General features: G+C 46.7%; 1 protein-coding gene across 1 annotated transcript; it reads left to right on the top strand.

Annotated features, from left to right (window-relative positions):
* Positions 1–6572: 6572 nt before the first annotated feature.
* ASF1B (anti-silencing function 1B histone chaperone) lies at positions 6573–14755 on the top strand. Its single transcript, XM_081093185.1, has 4 exons — positions 6573–6827; positions 12525–12640; positions 13086–13262; positions 13612–14755. Exons 1-4 carry the CDS (start codon positions 6719–6721, stop codon positions 13816–13818), a joined length of 609 nt encoding a protein of 202 aa, XP_080949311.1. The 5' UTR covers positions 6573–6718; the 3' UTR covers positions 13819–14755.
* The last annotated feature ends 1624 nt before the right edge of the window (positions 14756–16379 follow it).

Here is a 16379-nt window from a genome sequence, read left to right as displayed (position 1 = left end):
TTCACTACACAATATTTTTAAAGTCATTATTTGCAAATATCATCATTGGTTTCATCAAAAAGCTTTTAAATACTGAAAAGTTGCCAGATTCATGGTAGTGAATAAAATTTTCCCAATTATCTAAGTTTTGGTTGAAAGCTTGAATTTTATCATGGGCAACCATAAGTTGTCCTTGCAGTGACCAGCTCACTTCATTCATTTCTGAGAAAATATCTGCCAAATATCCTAATCTGAGTAACCATAGTCTGTCATTCTTTCAAGTAAAAATGATGCTCCATGAAAAAAGTTGCCAGTTTTATCTCCACTCAGACAACTGTAAAAGTATATTACCTAAACTGCCATCATTCTTCTATGCACTAGAAGTGCTCTATGCAAACTTCCTATGCCACCATACTGAATATTAAAAAGACCTGCTGCAGAGCTAAAGCTTTAACACAATTACTACTTTCCACTGCTTCTTCAAAGGTATTCTTAAGTGAAAGTATTTTGTTTAACATTGAATGTGTGGGGGTGAGGAATACAATAACAAGTACTGCTAGCGTTTGGTGACATTGCATTGATTCCTGCTAAGGTGCCAGCAGCTTTTACCCACCATTGCTTTTATACCAATAATGCACATAACACAGCACAAATGACAAAGGCAAATAACTCCTTTAAATTATTATGAAAAGAGTTTATATTCTGGACCCCCTAAAAGACTCTTGGGGATCCACAGAAGGTCACATTTTGAGAACCACTGGATTAGTCAATAAATGGAACTGGGACAACTGGTTATCCATGTGAAAAAAATAAAAACAAAGTCCAGGCAGATTTTTTTTAAAAGCTAAATATGAAAAGTAAAACTTCCAGAAGAAAACACAGTAGGATACCTTATTAATCTCAAGGTAAGATTTCTTAAGCAAGGCACAAAACCCCCCACAAAATATATGTTGATAATTCTGATGACATTAAAATCTACACTAATGAAAGAGAAACATGCAAATTGGTGTCACTCTGCTATGCCCACCAGCCAATCAGGATGTGTATGCAAATTAACCCAACAAAGATGGCGGTTAATTTGCATATGCAGGCATGGAGCGAAGACTGAAGATGACTGAACACTGAAGAGGCTTGGCTTCTCTGCTGCGGCCAGAGCGAAGGCCTGGGTCCCGGGTGCCGGAGGAAAACTGGTGCCGGCAGCCAGGGAAAGGAAGGCCTATTGCACAAATCTCTTCATGCATCGGGCCTCTAGTAATAATAATAAATTCTGAACATCAAAAGTAACCTGAAATTTGCCTTTTCATAAAAATCTCAGATGTGAGAAGAACTCCTGAACTGAGTAAGATGATGACAACCCAGTAGGAAAATGGGCAAAGATATGAACAGGCAATTAACAGAAGGTAATCAATCAATAAGCATATGAAAATAGCTCAACCTCACAATAATCAAGGTAATGCAAACTGAAACCACTACTTCACATCCATCAAAAGACAAAAATGTAAAAATCTGATAAAATCAAGTGTTGATGAGGACACTGAGCAATAACAACACTGGTGAGGGGGAGTGAAAACTGGGATGATCATCTTGAAGAGCAAATTGTCAATATTTAGTAAAGGTGAATACTCCCATAACCCATAAGCCAGCAATTTAACTCCTAGGTAAGTATCCTAGAGAAACTCCTGCATGTGTACACAAGGAGACATACATAACTATGAACACTGTAACACTGTTTGTAATAGAAATCTGAAACATCTAAATATCAAGGGGTGACTGTCCAACAAAACTTTCTATGATCATGAAAGTGTTCTCTATCCATGCTGTCCAATGCAGTAGCCACTAGCCACAGGTGCCTATTAAACATATGAAATTTGGTTAGTGTGAATGGGAAAATAAATGTTTCAGCTGCAGGTAGCTAGTGGCTACATCAGAAAGCACAGATTTCTAGCAGTAAAAATAAATGAATTAGAGCTACATACATGTGTCAACATATAAATCTCAAAGCATTATATTGGACGAAAAAAGCAAGTTTGTAAGTTAGGGCAGGGACTAGAATGAAGCAAGTGATGTGTCTAGGGTGAAAATTTTAGGGTGGTCCAGGAAGGCTTGAGAGGGACATTTGAGTTGAACCATAAATGATGAGAATGAAACAACCATACAATTATCTGAAGGAAGCAGATTCCAGACAGAGGGAACAGCAAGTGCAAAGCCCTGCAGCAGGAATAAGCTTGTGCTGAAAGACAAGCCAGCAGGGCTTGAAAGTGGTGACAAGAGGGAGTCTGTTAGATGAGGCCTGCGGAGGTCAACTGAGGTCACCCTGCAGGGCCTCCTAAGCCACAGTAAAGATCTTAGGTTTCATTCTAAGTATGATAAGCCTTTGAAGGTTTTAAGCAGAGTAATGACATGATCTGGTTTACAAATGAGTATTATTCAGCCAGTTATATGGAGCCATTTTCTTTATTAGCACCACCCAGTTGAGCTTTCCCGGGGGCTATGAAAAGGGTGAGACTGGGGATAAAGGAAAACAGTTCCACAATGAAAAATGAAAACTACAAAGTTGGAATGAATAGATGTTTAATTAAATATCTAGAAAATGTAACATTATGGCAACTTCATTCATCATTAAATTTAGTATTCATAAACAATCAAATTACATTTGGAAATAATTTGAAAATTAGATTTTCCTGAGACAAAAATTTCCAAATAGGCTCAATGATTGCCAAGAAATCACAGCCATCACAAATGTGAATTTTCTTGCAGCCAAGTAATCTCAAAGGCAAAAAAAATTTTTTCATTTTTTAATGCAAAAAAACATTGTTTTAAATTAATGTGACATGTATGCCATAGCCCATGTGGCTCAATGGTCACAGGTTCCATTCCCACATACCTGGGTTGCAGGTTCAATCCCTGGTTCCCGTCGCCATGCCTGTGGGAAGCAACCAGTCGATGTGTCTCTCACATCCACTACTTACTCTCTTTCACCCTCGCTAAAAATCAATGGAAAAATATCCTCAGGTGAGGACTAACAAAACAAAACAAAAAAAATTGATGTGACATGTAGATACAAAAATATATGTAGCCTTAAGACTCTAGGGGGGCCCAGAGGTGGCTGGATAAGATATGCTAGTAAGCTGGATCAGTGCTATTCAGGCCTATACTCTGTGTATGAACACTGTCCAGGGCAGCGGACCACGGGTTGGCGACCACTGGTCCAGGGGACCATGGAAAGGCTTCTCTGAGAAGAGGATATTTAAACAGCAAGACATAAATGACAAGAAGGCACCAACCATCCCAAGAACTAGGAGAAGAGAATCTAGTTAGAAGTTCTGAGCTGGGAGTGCTATGTCAGATTTTTTTTTTTTAAATATATTATATTGATTTTTTACAGAGAGGAAGGGAGAGAGATAGAGAGTTAGAAACATCGATGAGAGAGAAACATCGATCAGCTGCCTCCTGCACATTTCCCACTGGGGATGTGCCCGCAACCCAGGTACATGCCCTTGACCGGAATCGAACCTGGGACCTTTCAGTCCGCAGGCTGACGCTCTATCCACTGAGCCAAACCGGTTTCGGTGCTATGTCAGATTTTTAAGGAACAAAGAGAGGGTCAATTTGGCTGGCCTGAAGTTGGGGCTTGTGGGTTGTAGGAAACAAAGCATGTAGAGTCTTAAAGACAATACAGTAGTGCCCCTTTAGCAGAGGCAGACAGTTCCAAGATCCCCAGAGGATGCCTAAAACTATGAATATATATCCCTAAATATACTGTTATTTCCTATACACACATGCCATTGATAGTTTAATTTCTAAATCAGGCACAGTCAGAAATTAACAATAACTAATAATAAAACAGAATAATTATAATGATTACTTTAATAAATGTTATGTGATTGGGGGGGGGGTGTCTCTCTGATACGTTAGATCAGTGATTTTCAACATTTTTCATCTCATGGCACACAAACTAAAATTCTGTGGTAGACCAAAAAATATATGTTTTGTTGATCTGACAAAAAAAATATATAGGTATAATTTTGATTCATTTGCATCAGATGACTATTGTTGTGTTGGCTGTTGTCATTTTTTTATTTGACAATCTAAGGGAAAAGCAGTCAGTGCCCCCTGACTAAATAGTTAGGTATTACGTGTTTATTTTTTACATTTTTATTGATTTTAGAGAGAGAGAGTAAAAGAGGAACATCAATGTGAGAATGAAACATTGATCAGTTGGTTGCCTTCCGCACACTCTGACCAGGGATTGAACCTGCAACCTGAATATGTGCCCTGACAGGCAATTGAACCTATGACCCTTCAGTGCATGGGACGATGCCCAACCAACAGAGCCACACCATCCAGGGGGAGATTTCACTTTTCATCATGATAATCAGAACAGTGCACTATTTAAAACATGAATTGTTTATTTCTGGAATTTTCCATTTCATATTTTCGTATCAAGATTGAGGCAGGTAACTGAACCATTGAAAAGCAAAGCTGTGCATGGGGGCAGTGGAGCCAAAGGGGTGATTGTGTTCTCATCCTGAGAAAAATAGAAAATCACTTCCATTATAAGCAGGAGAGTGACTAATCCAATTTGATCTTTGCTGTCCAATAATACAATAGCCACTTGCCATAAGGGCTCATGAGCAGCTGAATATAGCTACTTCCATTGTTAAACAGAACTTTCCATGTCACTTAATTTTAGTTAACTAACATTTCAATTTAAAAACCAATATGCAATTGAGCTCATGGAACACTTTTCATGGGAAGGCTTGGGCATGAGAATTTACATTTTCAACTGTAAATGTTATAAAACTTAAAGCCAGACCAACTATTTCTGATGAAAATGTAGCTGTACCCTAACCGGTTTGGCTCAGTGGATAGAGCGTCGGCCTGCGGACTGAAGGGTCCCAGGTTCGATTCCGGACAAGGGCATGTACCTTGGTTGCGGGCACATCCCCAGTAGGAGATGTGCAGGAGGCAGCTGATCGATGTTTCTAACTCTCTATCCCTCTCCCTTCCTCTCTATAAAAAAACAATAAAATATATTTTTAAAAAGAAAAGAAAATGTAGCTGTAAAAAGAATGGGATTTCACAGACCTTGTGCAGAGTAAAATAACGTAAGTTACCTCATTTGTATTTTTTATACCCACCACCTCTGAAATATTTTGGTTATACTGGATTAAATACAACATTTTTTTAAGTCCTCGGGAGCAATGACCTCTTTTCCCTTAAATTGTCAGGATATTTTTTCCATTGAGTTTTAGAGAGAGTGGAGGGGAAGAGGGAGTGAGGGAGAAAGAAACAAAGATGTGAGAGAGACACATCCATTGATTGTTGCCTCCCGCACAGGCCCCAACCGGGTCGGGGATCCAATCTGCAACGGGGGTACATGCCTCGGACCAGGAATCGAATCCAGGGCCCTTCAGGTGCGCCGACCCACGCTCTAACCACTCATCCACCCACCCACCCACCATGTGTTTTGATGTTGTTTTTAAACTTTTTAAAAAGGTAGTTACTAAACAAATTAAGATTAAGTATGTGGCATGAGTTATTTCCATTGGTCGCGGGGGGGAGCAGAGAGCGCGGGTGCGGAGGCGCCGGGAGTCTTCCTGGCAGGGGCAACGGTGGCCCGCAAGGCATGGAAATGGAGAGAAGTTTCTAGATGTATTATGAAGTCACAAATCAGTGACTTCATAATTGTTTTTGTGATTAATCACTATGCTTAAACATCAATGATGAGACCCTTCACTCCAGCAGAGGCTGGACTCGAACTCCTACTTACAGCGGTGTGCACCTGACACGACTCCCAGCGGCCCACGAGGAGGCGAGGGAGGGATTCGAACTGGGCTGACAGCCAGGTCCCGGGCCCCAGCGCCGCAGTACCGCTGCTCCATCTGCTTTCAGGGGTGAGTCACAACGTTCACAACGGACTCCGCCGCCGCTGGGCCTACGGGGCCAGGAGCCCCTCAGAGAAGCTCCTGGTTAACGCTCACCTGTTGACAGGCGCCGAGGCTGCAAACTCCCCTTCTTTCTCTTCACACCCCGCTCCACCGCGCCGGCGGGCCGACTTCCGCTCCTTTCTCACGAATCCCAAGCCAAGTCTTCCTCTCCTCCCGCCCCGCGAGACTTCTCAGCCAATAACCTCTCAAAAATTCTGCTTTATCACCGCCCATTCTCAGCTGCCAATCACCGCGGACTCGAGCACCGCCCTTCCCGCCCTCTTAAGCGAGCGCCGCGCGCCACCGCTCGGCAGTTGGCGGCGCTGCTCCCCTTGAGATGCGTCTCCCGGAAGGGTTATGCGAAGGGCGGGCCACGCTGGTGCGGGAACCCTCAGGATTGGCCGACAAGAGCCTGGTGCTCTGACTCCGCCTACCCCCGCCTTCGTTCTCTGAGTCTTGAGACGCTGGGGATTGGTTCCCGGCGGATATCCAAAGAAGCCAAGAGGTGATCCCGCCTCCCTCGCACAGCCCGGAGAGGGAGCTCCGCGGATTGGTCCGGAGAGTCTCGACGCACGCCTCCGGCGCTCCAGGATTGGCTAAGAGGGTGCTCACGCCGCCGGGGAGCGTTTACGGTGATTGGTCGGAGGGTGCGGCCAGCTATTTGAAGGAGGCGCGCGGAGAGTATACGCACTTCAGTCTACGGATCGAGTCGGCGGGAGGCTCTGTGGGCAACGCTGTCCCGCTGATCCTACAGGATCCAGGCGTGGGCTCGGACCCAGCCTCGGCTTCAGTCGCGGCCCGGCGAGGCGATGGCCAAGGTATCGGTGCTGAACGTGGCGGTGCTGGAGAATCCGAGCCCTTTCCACAGCCCTTTCCGGTTCGAGATCAGCTTCGAGTGCAATGAGGCTCTGGCGGACGGTGAGGCTGGGCCTGTGTGGACACTGCCCCCTCCCCCCGGGTCCCGTGGCCTACCCGACTTTCCCGTAGAGACCCTCGCGGCCAACCTCGACCTCCTCTGTGAAATAACCCCCCAATTCCGATCTTTCCTCTCCAGCTCTAACCTCTGCGTGGAGGCTACCTCTTACCCCCACCCCACGGCCAACCCGATCCCTGCCCCCCTCCCCCACCCCACCCCCCACCACGGATACGCACGTTTCCCACGGGGGAGACCTCATCCTCCCATCCTCCCAAACCACACTTTTTCCTGCGGAGCTTCTGGGTTCCCGTTTTCTATATGGAAGCTTCAGCCGCCATTCTTTAACCTGCGGAGACCCTCAACCACCCCGTCTTCTATTTCTGTATAGAAGATTTTTATATTAACGTTACAGCCACTCAGACTTCTCCACCTATCTCTTCTTTGGCGAGACACTCCCACCGCACTTTTTTCCTAGGGAGACTCCAGCCCCCAGCCCCCTCCCATTGCCCGTGGAAACCTTAACCTCCTCCCCCAGTTTCCCTGTAAGAGGCCTCTCTCCCAGGCACCTTCCCAACTTTCCCAGTGGAACCCCTCCTATCACCCTTTATCCCGGTGAAGAAAGACCCTCGCCCTGTGACACGACCTCACTCACCCCATCTCCCCGTTTGTCACACAATAATCCCCTCCCCAACCTCTGATCCTTAAAATACCCCAGCAATTTCTCCGTGTTTTCTATCCCAACACACATGCCCTAGAACAGTGATGGTGAACCTATGACACGCGTGTCAGAGGTGACATGCGAACTCATTTTTTGGGTTGATTTTTCTTTGTTAAATGGCATTTAAATATATAAAATAGATATCAAAAATATAAATCTTTGTTTTACTGCGGTTGCAGATATCAAAAAATTTCTTTATGTGACACAGCACCAGAGTTAAGTTAGGGTTTTTCAAAATGCTGACACGCCAAGCTCAAAAGGTTCGCCATCACTGCCCTAGAACCTGGCTTCCCTCCTCCTCAGCCTGGCCCCAATCCTCTCCTTGAGCTCCAACCGGCCTCGGTTCCAGCTCCGGTCTTTGAGGATAACTTAGTCTCCCAGCTCCCATTCTTCACTCTTCCCTGACAGTGGGCTTTGATGAGCACACTCAAATTTGAAGAGTGGGCTAGCCAGGCAAGCATCCAAGCATGTCAAACATGTAAAGGAGGCATGTGGTCCGTTGGCCGCGCGTTTGACATGCTTGCACAGTTCCCACTGCGCGCACCAGGTTCCAGCTGACCTACAGCCGCAATTCTTTTAGCACTTTTGTTGGTCTGACCCCAAATCTGGAGGTTAGGTCGGGTAGGGTGGGCCGAACCATGTTGGTATCCAGCTTCAAACAGTCAGCTAGGAGGTCACAGCCCTTCGGGCATCTTTTCCAAGGTGCCTTCATAGATGTACTTATTCATCTGTGTGACATAAAGGCTCTCATCTCATAGATGAGAAGATGGAAGCCACAGAAAATGAAAGACCTTTCAAGGAAAGGTCTATAAAAATCTAAAAATTTAAGGTCACCCAGGAAGTCTTGCCACCACTTTCAGGAGGAAGTACAGGCTTACCTCTGTTTTATTGCACTTCACAGATGTTGCATTTTTTACAAATTGAAGATAAGACTCACCAGCAAAAAGATCACTACTCATTTTATTATGGTGGGGCAGAACTGAACCCCCAGTATCTCTGAGGTACGACTGTACTCCCTCCATCCACTTCATCACTTGGTGGTTAAAAAGCGAAGAGGCAGCAGCTGAAGAGTGGAGACCTGGGAGGCCAGGGTGTACTAATCAGCACCTCTAGGTGGTAGTTGGGCAGTTTGCTTGCAAAGCCAGCCACTTGGGTTAGTTTAGGGTTGGAGATGTTTGTGTGCTGGGCCAATGGATCAGTCTCTCCCTAGTTTCTCTTCTTTTTAAATTATGTCGTTTACTTGTGGCTAACTATAGAATAAGTCCAGGTAAATCCTTTCTGTAACAAGGCAGGGTGTAAATAAATTAAGTGTAGAATGTCACTGTGTAATAAGATTGTGTTTTAAAGCCAAGAGGAGATATAAGGAGCTAATAGGTTAAGGGATGCACAGTTCCCAAATGGCAGGAGATCAGGTTTCAGTTAGCCTGCTTGTGCTCCTTGCATTTAAAAGTAACTGTGTGGTCATTATCTAGTATTTGTATTCTTAGGAAGCCCCTGCCTGTTATTTAATAATCTGTTTATAGAATCCGAGTTGAGGTCCAAAGTCAACCTGCTGGTCATTATGTTTTACTAGAGAGAACCAGACTGACTTCTCCAAGGTCACATAGCTGGTTGGTAGAATAATTGACATTTTAGGGCTTGTTCTGAGTCCAGGGTTCTTTTTTTTCTTTTTTTAATTGATTTCATAGAGCAGTGGTTCTCAACCTGTGGGTCGAGACCCCTTTGGGGGTCAAACGACCCTTTCACAGGGGTCGCCTAAGACCATCAGAAAACACATATATAATTACATATTGTTTTTGTGATTAATGACTATGCTTTAATTATGTTCAATTTGTAACAATGAAATTGGGGGTCACTACAACATGAGGAACTGTATTAAAGGGTTTCGGCATTAGGAAGGTTGAGAACCACTGCCATAAAGGAAGGGAGAGGGAAAGAGAAACATCAGTGATGAGAGAGAATCATCGATTTGCTGCCTCCTGCACACCCCCTACTGGGGATCGAGCCCTCAACCCAGGCATATGCCTTTGACCAGAACTGAACCTAGGACCCTTCACAGGCTGATGCTCCATCCACCGAGCTAAACCAGCCAAAGCCTGAGTCCAGGGTTCTTTATCTTTACTGAAACCTGGGAGAGAATGCATCCTCTATTTTAGAAGTGAAACATAAATAGAACTGATCATAGAACTTTTTCTACCATCAGGACTCTCAAAAGAGAGCAAAGCAGGTACTATTATTAATTACACCAAGACAATAAAACTTTTGCCCAGAGAAACTCAAGTTGGGAAGTAACTCTGGCCTGAAAATCCAGGCTGTGGTTCTTACCCTTAGGGCTCTAACCTATCAAACTTGCTTTCTGCCTCTTCCCACAGAGCAAAAGGAATTTGATTTCTGCCTGCCCCCCCAAAAATAGAGTGGACCTGCCTTAGAAGCCTCAGATACTGAGGAAATCTCAGTCTTGTTATGTTGACACTAGCAACTACAGATCTGACAAGACACCTTTTGCTCTCTTTTGTCCTCAGCGTGTGGAAATAGATGCTTCCAAAACATGGGTCCACGTTAAACACATTAGGTTTGTCCTTCTGCCCCCTTCAATTGAGAAATTCAACAGGCACTGCTGGAATAAGTCATGGGGCCAGATGATCTGACCCACAGCTATGGTCAGGCCAAAGTTCATCTTTATTATGAATAAAAATAAAATGACAAACAGAAAAAGACCTACTGGATACATTTTTTTTTAAGGCAGGAAACAGGTTCCTCAGCTATTTCAACTACACGTCTTTTATCATGCCGTTGGTTTTGGTTTCGCTTTCATAGATAGTGGAGGAGCATCTTGTGCAGTGGTTAGATCATAAAGTTAGAGTGTAAAGACAAAATGAAATGTAGTCAAATTATCTTTGAAATTGCACCTTCAGTGTGGCTCAGATGTTGAGCATTGACCTATGAATTAAAAGGTCACCAGTTCAAGTCCCCATCGGGGCACATGCCAGGTTTCGTGCTCCATCCCCAGTGGGTGGCACATAGGAGGCAGCCGCTTGATGATGTCTTTCTCTCACTGATGTTCTAGCTCTCTATCCTTCTCCCTTCCTCTAAAAAAAATTCAATAAAAACATATTTAAAAGTAAAAAAGAAATTGCCCTGAACGTTAAGTACGCATGTTACATGTATATAATGGTGTCCTGTGTTTTATAGGAGGGAGTTTGTGCTGTATTGGTGACTGATATTCCATATCTAATTCTAAAGAACGGTTATATTAAAAAATGATGCCACTTAAGTATGGCACTTAAAACACTTCAACTTTAAGATGATTCCAATGTATAGGTTCTCTTCTTGTCCTGTAGATGATTTTATCGGCTCCTCCAACTTTTGAGTTAATATTTTTCTCATCACCCATTAATTATTTGGTTAATTTCTAAGGTATTGAGGGATCTATTGTGGTCTGCTTGCCTGGCCACCCATTCAGTGTGTTTTCTCTTCCAGTCAGCACCCACACAGTCTTTGTTCAGATTTGCCTAACAGTATTGAACATCAAGTGCCTTTGGTGTGCCCTGAGCCTGCTCTCTTTCTGTCTTCTTTCTATCTCTCCTCCCCAGCACATTAGTTAAATGCACACACATGTGATTCCAACTGGTGATGGGGGAGAGACCAGAAGGAAAGATAGGAAAGATACCAAAATCTAGACCTGGGTGAGAAAGGTGAGAACAGCTAGCTGATTTTCTGTTGGTTCCAAACATGTCTAGTTATGTCACCACTTGTAACAAAAATAGATCAATAAACTTAATCCTCCCTGCAAATAATAAAAGATACTAGAGTTTGAACCCCAGTGAGTCTGGAGTGGGCGGGTGTCATTGTATCTCAAATCTGATAGAGTCCCTGAGTAGGCCTGGGTGAAACTGCAAAGGGACAGGAAGCCAGTGTATCGAGGAAGAGCTTGGGGCTCAGATGACCAACCTCCGTAGTTGTGGCCCGGCATCAGTGTGCTTCCGAAGTTGGATGCACTTGCAGGACACTGGACCAGGGAACAGGGCAGCTTCCAAGAGCATTTGCTTCCTGTGAAAATCACAGCTTGTGAAACTTCCCCCAGTTGCTGGAGTGGTAGGTTGTGTAATTTCAGAGAACCTAAAATAAGTTCCAGGTCTCCTGCCAAGCCTCCCTGTACTAACGTGACCTTGCCCCTGGTACACTTGGATCTCTTGCAAGAGGCAGTGGTCACTGGGAATTTCCTGTGATTGATGGGCAAGGTCTCCTTAAGCACTTTTCCTTTAATCTTGCCGGAACAGACTGAGGGATGGGGTCCCCTCTACTGGATCGGATACAAGAGAGTTGGAGTTAAGAGGATGGCCTATGATGCCATATTTGTTGATTGAGTCATGGGTCACCCAATGGCCAATAAACAGGCATGACTTGGTGCTGGATCTAAAAGACCTGGGGGCCTGGCTGGCTCCCACAGCAGCCTTGTCTTCTCCCTCCTGCTGGCTGGCTGTCCTGCTGTATTGGAATCTGCCGCCCTGCCCCAGTTGTCGAGGGATCTACTTAGTTTTGTGGCACCGGTCCCTGTGTGTGAAAGAGGATGCTGCTTCCTATCCCAGTACCCAGTGGGCAGGGCCCTGAAATGGCCCAACTCCCTGCTGTTCCCTCCTCAGCACGCCTCTGTCACGTGGGTCTTAATTCAGCCTCTGCCATACGGTTTGCCCTCAGGCTCTGAGAGGCCTGAGTTTCCCTGGATGTGCAGAGTCAAGGTCGCCTGGCAAAGCTCAGCCCATAGGAGAAATTTCCCACTCCCACTGGAAGTCAGTTTCCTGCCTGCCCAGTGTTCAGGACTGCAGTGCCTGGCACGTAGTGCCCAGGGATGTCAGGTGTTGTTGAGAATATGAATCTTGCACCATATTAAGGATCTCTCCAAAACTGACATGAGAAGACCCTTTCTCTGCCTTCTTGCTGTCACGTTATTTCAATTCCCTAACACCCTATGTCCTTGCAGACCTAGAGTGGAAGATAATTTACGTTGGCTCAGCTGAGAGTGAGGAGTTTGATCAAATCCTAGACTCAGTGCTGGTCGGCCCTATCCCAGCAGGGAGACACATGTTCGTCTTTCAGGTAAGAAAGGAGGCCTTAGGCTTTGACACCTAGAAACATCCGCTTCTACCCCAAAGCACACAGTGTGGTTTAGTGGCCTAAAGATCAGGTTCAAGTTCTCGCTCTGTTCTCAAGAGCTGTCTGACTTCTCAACGGTACTTCAGACACCTCTCTTTCCTCCATCTCTGTGTCATGACTGTTACCATGAACCACGGATTCGCAGTTGATCCTCATTATTCACAGGAGTTACATTCTGTAAACCTGCTGTGAACAGTGCATTAGTGAGTACTGAACCATGGCCCCATAGGACATACAGGGCTAGGTTCCTATATCTCACATTTTTGTCAACCAGTCAACACATAACCTTGTTTTAGGTGTGTTTAAATACCTCATTGGGCATTATTGTTGATTCATTGACATTGAATTCAGAGCTGACCGTTCTAAGCTCAGGATGTGTTTTCCCTAGGCCGATGCTCCCAACCCATCCCTCATCCCTGAGAGCGACGCCATTGGTGTGACCGTGGTCCTCATCACCTGCACCTATCATGGGCAGGAGTTCATCCGTGTGGGCTACTACGTCAACAATGAGTACCCCGACCCAGAGTTGCGGGAGAACCCACCCCCAAAGCCAGACTTCTCTCAGGTGGGGTCGCTCTCCACGCCCTGCTCTAGATCATCTGGCTCCTTTGTATTTGGGGGGAGTTGAGTCATTGGATTGATTCAGGAGCCAAGGTCACTTTAAAGTTTTCAAGTAGTGCTCAGAGAGAGAGGTCTTTGTTTCTCAGAAGCATGCCTTGCAGAATTAAGATTAGATAGGTCCTGGCCCTAAATCGTGGTGCACAGGCATTCCCTGGAGTGCCACACATATTGTTGGTGATGGAAAAAGCAAGGTCTGCTCTTCATGGGTCTGGGGTGGGAGACTAGGGGTGCCCTGGCTTTGTGGGAGTAATGAGAGGGCATGCTGACAGTTGACATTTCTCTTCCTGCCCCAGCTCCAACGGAACATCTTGGCCTCGAATCCCCGAGTGACCCGTTTCCACATCAACTGGGACAACAACACGGACAGGCTGGAGGCCATAGAGAACCAGGACCCTGCCCTAAGCTGCAGCCTCCCCATCAGCTGTACCCCTGTCAAGGGCTTGGGGCTCCCTGGCTGCATCCCTGGCCTCCTCCCCGAGAACTCCATGGACTGCATCTAACTGAGGTCTTAACTGGGGGACTCCAGGCCCTACCTGGGGCTTGCTAGGACTATGGCCAGTCTCCCAACACATCTGGAGTGGGCAGTTAGGCCTCCCAGAGAGTCCTCTGGGGGCCACCTGGAAGACTTTGGGGCCATCAACTATATTCAGCCCTATCACATTGATCCCTGAGGGAAGAATGGGCCTCCGGTCTCTCCCAACCTCAGCCCAGAAAGATGCTCTCACCTTTACTGCCCTGGCCTATAAAAAGCAGGTGCTTTAGTTCTTAATTCTCTCTAACTTGTGTCCTTTCTCTCTTTCACACATAAGCCATTGTGTCACCAGACTCCCATGTAAGTACCATTGACCCAGACCTCTTCCCACAGACCTCCCTGGCCTTCCTTGAGGCTTTCTTGGTCAATGGTTCCAGCCCTGTTGGACCAAAGGCTCTGTCATTTCCCTTCCCAAACATTTGAGTAGATCCACCCAGCTTTCTGGAGTCAAGGAATCTGAGTTAGAAGGTAGACTTGGACACAATTTCTGTCCTTTTCCCAGAAAAATTTTTAGGTCTTTTCAATCCAGCAGCCCCTGGAAAACTCTGTTCGCAAAAGTGTGATCAGCTGGATGCTGAGGAATAATGGTTGATTCTCCTCAGTCACAACCACCTTCTTGTTACCTCCTAACTGGACCTGGATTTCCCTGGAGGCTGCCACTGTTGGAGCAGCCGCTGACCAGGCTTTGTTTTGGCATCAGGACCTCTGGCTGCCTTTGCCCTCTGATAAGACCTTATGCTCTCACAGGCTACGGAGTGATTGCAGGCATGGGAAACAGTAGGGACCCTGAAAACCACCTTCCTTAGCCATGTTCCCCATCTCTTCGCTGCTATGTGGATGCTGTTGATTACAGTTTGTATATTAAAAGGTTTTTGTATTAAATATGTTTGGTTGATCTAAAAATGCATTTCCTCTAGACTGATTGTTTCTGCTTTTGTCTTAGTTGAACTGAGGCAGCTTTGTCCATCTTTCCTTGGAACATGGGGTGGGGGTCCTCTTGCCCTGGCCAGTGGGTTGACTGCCTCTTATCTCCTTGCTCTAATCCTAATTGGTTGTATATTTGTAATCCAGACTGAGATTTGGAAAGGGGTTTTTATTTGTTGAAGCTTAAGCAATGCAGCTGTTGTAGAGCATAACCAGTGGTGTGTTTTTTCAGACGTTGACCTTGACCCACAAGAAGAAGTTAACATTGTATTCCAAGGACACAGCAACACTTTTATTAACTTTTACTTAATCTTTCTTTGTAAACCCACAGCCAGAGCTGGAGTGGTTTGGCTGGTGAGCCATTTCCCCATAATTCACATAAAAGCCCAACTCTTCCCCTCCTAAGACTGTAGTTGAGCTAGGAACATGGGTGTAGACAGCAGCTGGGTAGAGTGCAGGTTGTACAAACTTATAGGCAGAGCAGTGAGTTGACTGGCTGGTAGACTGAGGACCTCCTAAACCCCTCCAAGTTAGGGAGGGCTGGCTCATGCAGTCCCCTGCCCCTCTGACCACCTCCTTTTTGGGCTTTCCTCTGCTTTAGTGGCTCTCAACTGGGGGCAGTTTTGCCCCCCAGGGCACATTTAGCAATGTTGAGATGGTTTTGATTGTCACATGTGGTGGAGGATAAAGAGGTTCTACAAGCATCCAGTGGGTAGAGAAACTGGGAATGCAGCTAAACGGGGTTGCGGGTGGGGGTTTGCTATACTGTACAAGAATCCTCCCAGCAAAGAATGATCAGGCCCCAAATGTCAGTGGTGTGGCAGTGGAAAACACTGACGGTAAACGTATGAAAAGGGCATCTTGCTAATTCCTGGAAGGCAGGTTCCCTCTGCGTTGCCCAGACAAAATCCTCAGGCTGTCGCTGCCCCGGATACCTCATCTGTAAAATGGGAGTGATAACACTACCTGCGTGACAGGGCTTGTTGAGAAGTAATGTATTTAACGAGTGGCACGAGCCCAGTGTGGGCGCCCGGCAACGGGACGGACACTGAGGGCTCCCTCCCAATCGCCCCTTGCTCCCCAGGACCGGCCTCCTCCAGGAGCCCCAGCCCCACCCCCGGGCCTGCGGCAGCTAGCCTTCGCCGGGCCTTATGAATGACGAAGGCTGGAGGCCCGGCGACCTCTGACCCGCGGCGCCACTCCCCTCCCCCGCTGGCAGGTGGACAGCGACTGCGCCGGGGGAGGGGAGACCGTGGAGCCAACCTTGGCTGGCCCGCGGCCGCGGCCGCTGCCGCACTGAGCGGAGGCGGGGGACTGCGGCGTGCACGGGGCCGGGCAGGCGCCCGCCTGGACCGCCTCCTGATTTTCCAAGCGCGGCGCAGCCATCCGCCAGCCTCGGCCGCCCCGCCCCGGTCCGCCCCGCCTCGCCTCGCCTCGCCGTCCCGACTGCAAGCTGCGCCTCCGCCCCGCCCTCTCACCCCGGGATTGACACTGAACGTTCTGTGGGGGGACTGGCCGAACGGCACGCCCGGCCAATTGGCGGCCTCACTGGGCGAACCTGGGGCCTTGTCGCCAACTGCAGCCAATAGGCGCCTCGCGAGCGCG

This window comes from Myotis nattereri (genome assembly GCF_964212035.1).
Source record: "Myotis nattereri genome assembly, chromosome: 5".
Lineage (NCBI taxonomy): Eukaryota > Metazoa > Chordata > Mammalia > Chiroptera > Vespertilionidae > Myotis > Myotis nattereri.
This window is presented reverse-complemented; position numbering and strand designations above follow the sequence as displayed.

Coding starts and splice junctions, on each gene's coding strand:
- ASF1B (XM_081093185.1), top strand. CDS start 6,719: ATGGCCAAGGTATCGGTGCTGAACGTGGCGGTGCTGGAGAATCCGAGC. Junction 6,828..12,524: donor CAATGAGGCTCTGGCGGACG/GTGAGGCTGGGC, acceptor ATGTCCTTGCAG/ACCTAGAGTGGAAGATAATT. Junction 12,641..13,085: donor GACACATGTTCGTCTTTCAG/GTAAGAAAGGAG, acceptor TGTTTTCCCTAG/GCCGATGCTCCCAACCCATC.